The sequence below is a fragment of the Mesocricetus auratus genome, unplaced genomic scaffold (genome assembly GCF_017639785.1).
Source record: "Mesocricetus auratus isolate SY011 unplaced genomic scaffold, BCM_Maur_2.0 Super-Scaffold_100707, whole genome shotgun sequence".
In the NCBI taxonomy this organism is placed as follows: Eukaryota; Metazoa; Chordata; class Mammalia; order Rodentia; family Cricetidae; genus Mesocricetus; species Mesocricetus auratus.
This window is the reverse complement of record NW_024429269.1, coordinates 7,210,785-7,222,240: the sequence shown is the minus strand read 5'-3', so window position 1 is coordinate 7,222,240 and position 11,456 is coordinate 7,210,785. Positions and strand designations below refer to the sequence as shown.

General features: G+C 44.1%; 1 protein-coding gene across 5 annotated transcripts in view; it reads right to left on the bottom strand.

Moving 5' to 3' along the window:
• Positions 1-503: 503 nt before the first annotated feature.
• Sgcg (sarcoglycan gamma) overlaps positions 504-11,456 on the bottom strand; it is a 59,584-nt gene continuing 48,631 nt past the window's right edge. For 4 of the 5 annotated variants that reach the window (XM_040740471.1, XM_040740469.1, XM_040740472.1 and 1 more), the window contains exons 7-8: positions 4,503-4,626; positions 504-1,227 (exon numbers count right to left, since the gene is read on the bottom strand). In XM_040740471.1, coding sequence (XP_040596405.1) covers positions 1,054-1,227; positions 4,503-4,626 — 298 coding nt within the window. In that variant the 3' untranslated portion in view covers positions 504-1,053. The remainder of the gene's footprint in view (positions 1,228-4,502; positions 4,627-11,456) is intronic. The other variant, NM_001281391.1, reaches the window with a different exon arrangement.

Sequence of the window (11,456 nt, the reverse complement as noted above, 5' to 3'; positions counted from 1 at the left end):
GTATGTACTGTTTTGTTTTTATCAACCTATGCAACAATGGGCACTGTATGCATTCACACACTACATGACTGCTTCCATGTCTGTGAACCCAGCCTCCTCTGTAAAAGTTGCATGGCTACTTCAGTGCAGCTGCATCTAGCCTCCCCTGTTTGTGGAAGTCAGTATAAGGCCTGGAAGGCAGAGGCTCACTACTCCCTTTGATCCTGAGAGACAAAAGCCCTTGGATACCTGCTAAATCTGTCAAATTAGCATCATACATCTATTCACACAACTGTTATAGTTGGTGTTTTGGGTGGAGTGAGTACATCAGAGTTCTCCAAGTGAAAATGGCCATACCAATGTAGGGTCACATTTTGAGTTAATCTCAGTAGTTACCTGGGACCCTGGGACTTATGCTTAATTGGCCTGAGCCTTTGTCACTAATAATTTGAGGAAAATTAATACCTTAGAGTATTAATACCTTATGAGCATTAAAGAAAAGTAACACATTTAAAACTCTGGTCTGAAAAGCAATGTCATTTTATTGCTCATTGGTATGTGTATAAAAAGCATGACTAATTTTGTGTAATTTCTTCCCCTAACTACATATTGAAAATCTATCAACTTCAGACTCCCTTCAAACTCTGGAGATCTCTTAGTAAAACCTGACACACTGCACTTGACTGAAGGGAGCACTTGAGGCTTAACGTAAAGGAAGGGTTGTGCAGAGTTGGGGCATTTTAGAATCCACTAGTCAGCTGTGTGTGTGTGTGTGTTTGTGTGTGTGTATAGATGTCTGCTGTTGAGTACTATAAACTGCTTGCAGACAGCAGTTCAACACGAGAGATGTGGAAGGAGGCTAGAAAGATGAAAATCCAGTGACTAAGTTCTTGACATTTCTTTGTGCCATGCTGAAAGCAGGCACTCTAGCCCAATGGTTCCATGGGCACACTCCCCCTGCAAGCTTCTAAGTGCTTAGCAGTGAATCTACCAGCTCCCGTCCAGCTGCCAGGGACATGAAGGCTGAGGCCACAGCTCACCAAGACAACATCTGTTCTGCAGAAGAGGTAGTGGTCAGAGACAGATGTGGCTGTGTTCCTCGCAGGTGGTGGCCTCATCAGCCGCAGACAGGTACAGCTTCCCATCGGGACACACACAAATCTCATAGAATCCCTTAGAACTGCCAGAGGGACCCGGTGTCCCTTGCTCCAACTCGGGCAAACCCACAGTCTCAGCATCAAGCACCAGCTGTTTGGGAGAAAGCGAGATATGAGACACGAGGAAGGAGGAATGAACTGCAGCAATCGAAACTCCCCGCATATTCCAAGATAGAGTTTCCTCCCGTTGGAAAGCTGGATACCTGCCTATACTTTAGTCCTTTCAAAATGGTCCCTTTCATTCTTTGTACAGGCCAGTCTGACAGCTCCTCCAGTGTGGAAAGAGGCCCTATTTTCTTTTATTCTTAGATGGGAAAACTGACCAAGTTTTACAATTAGTTCAGTAAACTAGATTGCTTTTCAATTTTGTTGTGGAATATCGTTTAAGATGTGTTACATTAATTTATGCTGTGGAATATATTTGTTTAATGATGTAAAGATGTGTTGCATTCTTTTATGTTGTATTTGTTTAACTCTCTAAAGCTGTGCCACTTTGCCTGTCTAAAACACCTGTTTGGTCTAATAAAGAGCTGAACAGCCAATAGCTAGGCAGGAGAGACAAATAGGCAGGACTGGCAGGCAGAGAGTATAAATAGGAGGAAAAATCTGGAAAGAGGAGATCAAGGAAGGAGTAAAGGAGAAGGAGGAGGACCAGGAGCCAGCCACAGAGTAAGAAGTAACAAAGGGTATATAGGATAAAGATAAAAGCCCAGAGGCAAAAGGCAGATGGAATAATTTAACTTAAGAAAAGCTGGCTAGAAACAAGCCAAGCTAAGACGAGGCATCCATAAGTAAGAATAAGATTCCATGTTTTTATTATGGAGCTGGGTGGGGGCCCCCAAAGAACTAAGAGTAAAACCAACCAACTACATACTCATAAAAAATGCCTTTTGAAATTATTTAACAAAACTGGTATAACTGTTATGTCAATTCACACTTGTGATCGCATTGAGTTTATGCTAAAGTGTCCCCTTCCCATCAGGATAACATGCATGTTATTCACAGAAATGGGTTCATCTTTATTTTTGCCTGTGGATGTGTGAGTTTATCCTGATTTTATCTGTGATCTTTTTCCTAAGAGAGACACTTGAATTCACTCACTAGCTTCCAACCGTTCCCTAAACTCTTAACAGTATTTGAAGCCATTCTGTCTTCTACTAAATGCTGGATGCAGTAGGCCTGAACACTACAGCTAGGACAAGCACTGTGGAAACCACCGGGTTTGTTAAGGAGCAGCATAAGCAAAGAGCCATTGATGGGGCAGGGGAACCATTCTCCCAAGGACGTGAGAACAGTTGCCTGGAGCAGCTTGCCCCACCTCCCAACACTTGCTCCTCAAAAGGAAGTTTCAGTGCTTTGTAGGCTGGCATAATGTCTTCATTGTCAACCAGCTTGGAGCTCTCTTTAATTCCAATAGCTCTCACCGTGAATTCCCATCTCCTAGTGAGCTGCCAGCGCACTGCTAGCTGCAGGACAGACAGCTTGCACTGTGTGGCCTTGCATAGCAGCAGAGCAGAGGCAATCCAGTGGGCACCGTGCCATGCCAGGGGATCTTTGGAGACTTCCTCTCCCCTGGGAGGCTGTTACTTGGGCCTCTCAGCCCTGTCCTGTGTTGTGGTTAGTAGGTTAATTTGTCCAGTTGTTTCTTTTCCTCCACTGGCAGCCCATACTGTTTTGCTGTCAGTATGTTAGGCTGGAGTCCAAACATCTTTGTCGCCTCTGTCCAGTCATGGGGAATGGCAACTGGAAGTATAGGTCCCACTGTGTGTTACCTACAGAAATGCTGCCTGATTCACAGAAGGAAAGATGACTATTTAAAAACATAAGCTTTGTGCAGTGTGTGGTGATACCGTGTCTCCATTGTAACTGAAGTTTTGTTCAGTGTCTGGTCATACTGTGTCTCCAATAGTAACTGTGGCTTTGTGCAATGTATGATGATACTGTGTCTCCATGATAGCTGACGATTTGTGCAGTGTGTACTGATACTGTCTCCATAGTAACTGAAGCTTTGTGCAGTGTGTGATGATACCATGTCTCCCTGGTAACTGAAGCTCATGCAGTGTGTGGTGATACCGTGTCTCCATAGTAAGATTAAAAAATCCTTGACTCCATCTCTATCTTGGCCAGCTCTGGATCTCACAAACTCCCAAGTTTCAGTTTGTAGATGACTTTTATGTCCTCCCTGAGGGTGCTCATTGACTGGCTTCTGTCCACATACCTGAAGTGGCTCCTCATGACCTTCTTTAGGACAGCACTATGTATCCTAACTACATTTTCTTATTCATGTTAAATGAAGGTCATTTCAAATGTTACATTAGTACCTAGAGACCACAAGACATGATTAAGCAAGTATTTCCCCCATTTGTTTAATGAGGAGACAGGCACAGAGGACCGGCAAACTTTCCAGAACTCAGATACCTATCTGAATTAGAGGATTGATGACCCACAGGCGTGCAGGCTTCAGACTTGCAACTCTTCTGTGCACCACACTCCTTGTACTGTGTCTTACAGTCTCTACTAACTGTTCCTGGTACAAGCCTGGGGCAGAGCTTGGGAGGAAGCATGTAACCACTGTACTAGTGACTTAGAACAACACTACACACACACACACACACACACCTGGGAAGCAGGAGTGTAAGTACACACAGCTATACCTACACTACAAAAGAACATTATGGTGGGGCTGTTTAAAGAGACTTCATGAATCTATGCATTATTTGACCAATCTGCAATATGTACTATAATGGCTACAATTAGCTTTTGCCCCAACCTGTCACCTTTCTGTGGACTTGATAGGCAGCCTGGAATTCCTGATCTCCCCACTGACTGAAGCTGAGCTTTCACCTTCTTTTAATAAAGAAAATTCTATAAATCATGGTGTAGGGTGTGTCTGTTCTACTGTCTTTCTAGACTTGAGTCCTAGAAAGCAACCTTACTGTAGTTGACCTTTGGAAAAATACTTGTTTTTCCTTGTTCATGTAAATTCTGTACAACAAGCAGAGTGCTCTGGGCAACAACAGGGGACAGTTGCTGTTTATACATAACCCCATGCTGTGAAACATCGAGTCACTAGGAAATGCAAAAGTTGATGTCTGCATGTCCCAAATGTCTGCAGTGCATTTTCACAACTGAGAATAACAAGTGACTTGGTGATGCAGATGCCAGTGTAAGAAGGTGAGCCACTATGGAATGAATAAAACCTTCTGTAGCCCTTTCCAGTTCATCCGTGTGCTCAGTTCTCCCCACACTGTCTATGCTATGCCTGTCTTCATGTTTATCACAAGCCAGCAGAAGGCTAGCACACTGGTGGAGGTAGCACTCAGGTGCCTCAGCAGCACATCCAGTCAGAGCTGTCATTGAACTCACCACTCCATCACTACTCTGCAAGATGATGTCCATTTGAGAAAGGGCCTCCATCTTCCCCGTGTGAGCTTTAATGTGAACTCCCCTTGGGGCATCCATGCTTAGACTCCGGGTTGGGGATTCTAACCTGAAATTTGAAAAAATAAATGTTAGAAGCCACTTTGGCGCTAGGGACAACAGCCAAGACACTTCAAGCCCAAGCTTCTCAGAGCCTAAGGGGGGGAGAATGGCTCCGGTGAGCAGTTCTGAGCCAGGGAGGACAAACAGACTGAAGGAGGACAATAAACGACCATACCAAACTTTCAGCATGTGGCCTAATATAGAAAGTGGGATGTAGATGCTCCAAGAGCTTGACTCTGAATGTTGACCTGCTCTGTCGCATACATCTAGAAATCATGAGGGCTCTAGTTTGCAACCAGGGGGAGAAAGGGCTTATGCCAGCTTTCAGCTTACAGTCCATCACTGAGGGAGGCCTGGGCAGGAACTCAAGGCAGGAACTCATGGAGAAATGCTGCTCACCAGCTCTCTTTCCATGGCTTGCTCAACCTGCTTTCTTACATCGGCCATCTGCGCAGGGATGGCATGCCCACGGTGGACCAGGTCTTCCCACATCAATCGTCAATCAAGAAATACCCCACAAAAAGTTCACAGGTCCGTCTGGTGAAGGCAGTTCTTCAATTGGGGGCCCCTCTTCCTAGGTCACTCTAGCGTGTGTCTCGTTGGCAACAACTATCCTACACAGTGGGTAGCAGAGAAATAAGTGCCCTACTAGTGACAGCCTATGAAAGTAGTGTTCTCCGTCCACAGCTACAGTCAGCAGACCGCTGTCACCTTGTGTAGATGACACTGCAGAAAAACACGCCATGGGTGAACAGCTTAACAATAGTATTTAGTTAATATCCAAACTCTCAGGGGAGGAACAAAAGAGACAGGTTTAAGGACAAATATATTTGCCATGAGATCAGAAAATTTGGCCTTGTTTTCACTTCTTAAAAAAAAAAAACTTTTGACCGGGTGTTGGTGGCGCACGCCTTTAATCCCAGCACTCAGGAGGCAGAAGCAGTTGGACTCTGTGAGTTCGAGGCCAGCCTGGTCTACCGAGCCAGTTCCAGGACAGCCTCCAAAACAATACAGAGAAACCCTGTCTCAAAAAACAAAACAAAACAAAAACCTTTTGAAATTGTTTTTTTACATGTGTGTGTATGAACATGCAAGCATATGTTCACATGATTTCACACTCTCAACACATAGTAGAGATCATGTGTGCGCACATGCAGGTGGAGACCAGCAGACAGCCTTTGGCGTTGGTCTTTTGGAACAGTGGAACAGTCCACTTTTAATTTTTCTGGGATATGGTCTCTCATTGATCTGGAGCTTGTTGATTAGGGAAGGCTGGATGGCCAGCGTGCCTAAGATGTCCCTGCCACTTCCTCATCACCACGGTTACAGGCACGCATGCCACTGTCCCTGATTCCTTTATGTGTTTGTTTGTTTGTTTCCCTTATTTGCTTTTATGGATAGAACTCAAGTCATCATGACTGTCCGGCAGCACTTTACTGACAGCTGTCTCCCAGCTTTTCCTTTTTAAGTCTCTTTAAGTTCAGCCAGATCTGAGGGCAGCTGGGAGGAATTCTTTTGAAAATGCTGAAGTGATAAGGTTAGGAGACAGGATGTTTGTTGGCTTTCTGAAGGGTCCTAGGAATGAATTTAGTGGAGTTTTTTCAGTGCTGGGCGTGAAACCCAGGACCTCATGCCTGCTGAGCAAGCACTTGACCTTGGCACCTTTCCCCCAGCCCTGGAGAGACTTTTAAATCAGATGGATCCATGTTTAATTGGAAATTTCTGTCTTGTTTTAATTTATTCCTGCATGTAATTAGCATGTATTAATTGTACAAAGGGATGAGTTCTGTTCTGACCCTTTGCACACATGTAATGTGCTCTGATCGGACTCACCTCCCATCGCCCTTTTCAACACCCTGTCCCCTCCATCACTATGCAGAACATAAGACAAAATTTCACTTGTGTCCATGCACCGGAGATGTCAAATCTGAGCACTGTACATGTTGAAATCTTGCTTTGAATGCAAGAATACCCTAAAGGACGTATATGGGGTTTACTGGTCTAAGCAGGTTTGGCTTCATTTGTTTGACGCTGGTGAGTCTTCACTTGCTTGCTCCGGCTGCCTGTTCATGCATCTGGGTCATGGGTGCTCTGCTGTGACCTGTACTTTTCTTTCATTATTTTTATTACATTTTTTAAGAAAAGAGCTTGTTTCACTTGTCAATCCCAGCTCCATCTCTCTCCCCCTCCTCCCACCCCCCCACCATCTCCCCCAGCCTCCCACCCTATCCCCACTTCCTTCTACATAAGGGATAACCAGAGTCTGTCATTTCGTTCAGGGCAGGGTTCAGGCACTCCCCCCAAGAGTCCAGGCTGAGAGAGCATTCCTCTTTGTGTTATGGATACATCAAGTCCGTTTGTATGCCAGGGATAAATACTGATCTGCTGCCCAGGGCCCAATAGGTTTCCCAGGCCTCTTCACTGACTCTCATAGTCAGAGGGTCTGACTCAATCCCATGCTGGCCACCCAGCTATCGGTCTGGGGTCCAAGAGCTCCCCTTTGTTCAGGTCAGCTGTCTCTGCTGGTTTTGCCAGCCCATTCTTTGTCCATTTGCTCATCACTCCTCTCTCTCTCTCTCTCTCTCTGTCACTGGGTTCCATGGGTTCAGTTCAGTGTTAAGCTGTGGGTGTTTTCCTCTGCTTCCATCAGTAACTGGATGAAGGTTCTAGGATGGCAAATAAGGTAGTTGTCAAGTTCATTATCAAGAATGGGCATTTAAGGTAGTCTCTCCATCATTGCTTAGCTTGCCAGTTGGTGTCATCCTTGTAGATCGCTAGAGGTCTCACTGGTGCCAAATCTCTCTTCAAACCTATAATGACTCCCTCTATTATGGTATTTCTCATCCTGTTCCCCCCCCTATTCTTCCCCCAACTCAACCTTCTTGCTCTCCCATGGCCTACTCTCTCCTCCTCTTCTCCCCTTCTCTTCTTCCCATCTCCTACAACCCCCACCCACCCTTCGCCATGTTCCCAATCTGTTCAGGAGATCTTGCCTCATTCCTCTTCTCTGGGGTACCATGCATATCTCTCTTAGGATCTTTCCTGTTTCCCAGACACTCTGTCAGTGGAATTGCAGACTGGCACCCCCCCTGATCCGTGTCTAAAATCCATATATGAGTGAGTACATACCATGTTTGTCTTTTTGTGACTGGGTTACCTCACTCAGGATGATTTCTTCTAGTGCCATTCATTTGCCTGCAAATTTCAAGATTCCATTGCTTTTTTCTGCTGAGTAATACTCCATTGTGTAAATGTACCACATTTCCTCTATCCACTCTTCAGGTGAGGGGCATCTAGGTTGCTTCTAGGCTTTGGCTATTACAAATAATGCTGCTATGAACATAGTGGAACAGATGTCCTTGTTGTATGAATTTGCATCTTTTGGACATATGCCTAAGAGTGGAATTGCTGGGTCTTGGGGTAGACTGATTGCCATTTTCCTGAGGAATCTCCATACTGATTTCCAAAATGGATGTACGAGTTGGTACTCCCACCAGTAGTGGAGGAGTGTTCCCCTCTCTCCACATCCTCTCCAGCATAAATTGTCTTCAGTGTTTTTGATTTTAGCCCTTCTGACAGGAGTAAGATGGTATCTCAGAGTTGTTTTGATTTGTATTTCCCTGATGGCTAAAGATGTTGAGCACTTTCTCAAATGTCTCTCAGTCATTTTAGACTCCACTATTGAGAATTCTTTTTATTATTATTATTATTATTATTATTTATTTTAAAGTTTAAATTTAGATTAGAAACAAGGTTGCTTCACAAGTCAATTCCAGGTCCCTCTCCCTTTCCCTCCCCTCCTCCCTTGCCCTCCCTCCAGCCCCCCCATTATCCCCTCATCTCCCCAGGGAGGGTGAGGCCCTCCATGGGGGTGTCCATAGTCTGTCATTTCATCCAGGGAGAATTCTTTATTTAGTTCTATATCCCATTTTTTAATTGGATCCTTTGGTGCTTTGGAGACTTGTTTCTTGAGTTCTTTGTAAATTTTGGAGATCAGCCCTCTGTCAGATATGGGGTTAGTGAATATCTTTTCCCATTCTGTGGGCTGTCTTTTTGTCTTGTTGACTGTGTCTTTTGCCTTACAGAAGCTTCATAGTTTCAGGAGGTCCCATTTGTTAATTGTCGATGTCAGTGTCGTGCTACTGGTTTTATGTTCAGGAAGCAGTCTCTTGTACCAATTCGTTGAAGAGTATCTCCCACTTTCTCCTCTAAGAGTTTCAGTGTAGCTGGATTTATGTTGAGGTCTTTGATCCATTTTGACTTAAGTTTTGTGTATGGCGATGGACATAGATCTATTTGCAATCTTCTGCATTCCAATATCCAGTTATGCCAGCACCATTTGTTGAAGATGCTTTCTTTTTTCCATTGTATAGTTTTAGCTTCTTTGTAAAAAATCAAGTGTGTGGGTTAAAATCAGGGTTTTTAACTCGATTCCATTGGTCTACCCGTCTATTTTTGTGCCAATACCAAGCTGTTTTCAGTACTATAGCTCTATAATAGAGCTTGAAGTCAGGGATGGTGATGCCTCCTGACGTTCCTTTATTGTACAGGGTTGTTTTGGCTATCCTGGGTCTTTTGTTTTTCCATATAAAGTTGATTAATGTTCTTTCCAGGTCTGTGAAGAATTGTGCCGGAATTTTGATAGGGATTGCATTGAATCTGTACATTGCTTTTGGCAAGATTGCCATTTTTATTATGTTGATCCTACCAATATTTTCTGGTGTCTTTTTTGATTTCTTTCTTTAGAGACTCAAAGTTCTTTATATACAGGTCTTTCACTTCTTTGTTTAACATTATCCCCAGATATTTGATGCTGTTTATGGCTATTGTAAATGGTGATGTTTCTCTGATTTCTTTCTCAGCCAATATATCATCTGTATACAGTAGGGCTACTGATTTTTTTTGAGTTAACCTTGTATCCTGCCACTTTGCTGAAGGTGTTTATCAGCTGTAGGAGTTCCCTTTCAGAGTTTTTCGGGTCACTTATGTAAACTATCATATCATCTGCAAATAGTGAAAGTTTGACTTCTTCTTTTCCAATTTGTATCCCCTTGATCGCCTTTTGTGGTCTTAATGCTCTAGCTAGAACTTCAAGTACAAAAGTGAAGAGATATGGAGAGAGTGGACAGCCTTGTCTTGTTTCTGCTTTTAGAGGAATTGCATTGAGTTTCTCTCCTTTTCGTTTGATGTTAGCTGTTGGTTTACTGTATATTGCTTTTATTATGTTCAGGTATGTTCCTGTTATTCCTGATCTGTCTAGGACCTTTATCATGAAAGGGTGTTGGATTTTGTCAAAGGCTTTTTCAGCATCCAGTGCGATGATCATGTGGTTTTTCCTTTGCAGTTTGTTTATATGGTGGATGACATTGATAGATGGAAAGGAAAAACACTGAAGCAGCTCCCATAGACCTGCTGCATTTCAGGCAAATCCCAGGCGACTTTGACAGTCTCAGTGAAGATGTGTAGATAGGTCTGTTTCCTAAGATCAGTTACTAAATGCAGATAAAGCATGATCCAAACCATTAAAACGCCAGGGAAAGGTGCACTCGGAGGAAGGCTCTGGAATGAGTGCAAGGGTGGTATGGAGTCTTTAGCATTCTAGACTTTCAAGTGAAAGAATGACATATTCACTACGTCATGATTTTGAATATGTCATTCTTGCACTTGAAAGTCTGCAATGTCCTCGGCAGTTCTGTTTTATGTGTGGAAAGTATTAAATCCATGAACTTCACTAGACTGCTAAAGACTGCACACCTCTAGACAACAAGGAAGACACATTGAAATTCCAGAATCACAAAAGCAGCGGGAGCCCCTCAGATAGAAGACATTCTCCTGCTGAGATCAAGGCAGAAGCCAGAGGCTCTCAGAGCCCAGCCGAAAGACAAGGAACTAGGTCTGTGTCCTTGCCAAGGGGTACATTTGCTGCCAGGGCCTCTAAGGAGTTAAGGTTTCTGTTCCTGGAACCTTGACCTTTCTCCCTGAGGAGACCAGAGTTATCCATTCCAGGCTGCTGTGTGCTCCATCTGTGACATACTTGAGATATGTGATCCCTTGTGCAACCTTGCTGGATTAGCTTGCTGCTGATGTCATCCCATTGTGACAGCTTTCTTTCCCCCTCCCCCACACCCACCTGCAAAATGTATACAAGATGCTGCACTTCTATTAACTCGCTTGGCATAAACCATCAGCGTACGCAGTATTTCCTGGTCCCAGCTTTCCTATATTCTTTATTTTCTCATCCCTGGCCAGCCTTTTAGGGTCCTGTCACCCAAGAACAACTTGCTGGTCCCAGTCAGTCACCAGTATCCCCCAGCTACGTTAAAATACACCCACCCCCGCATCACACAGATCAGTAAGAGGAATGGAAAGTCTTTAAAAGATTCTGAAAGGAAGTAGGGTGTTTATAGAAAATCAGATCTTCCACAATGAATGATATCTTTAAGGACACAGTTTTTGTGGTAAATTGTGTGTGTGTGTTCATGATCATGATTGTGAGCACACATATAGTAGTACAAGTGGCCTTGGGGGCTAGAAGAGGGTATCAGATGCCCTAGAACTGGGAATAAAGACCGTTATGAGCTGCCATGTGGGTGCTGGGAATGGAACCCAGGTCCTTTGGAAGAGCAGCCAGCGCTCTTAACTGCTGAGCCATCTCTCCAGCCCATGCACTTATTTTTCTTATCCAGTACTTCTCAGAATACCTTTATTTAAAAAGAATTATTTTGTGTGGGGGGGGCTTGCATGCCCATCTGTCTGTCTGTCTGTCTGTGTTTGCCGTGTGTGTGGTTTCCCCAGGAGGCCAGAGGAGTGGAGCAGGAGATACGGGTGGTTGTGAGC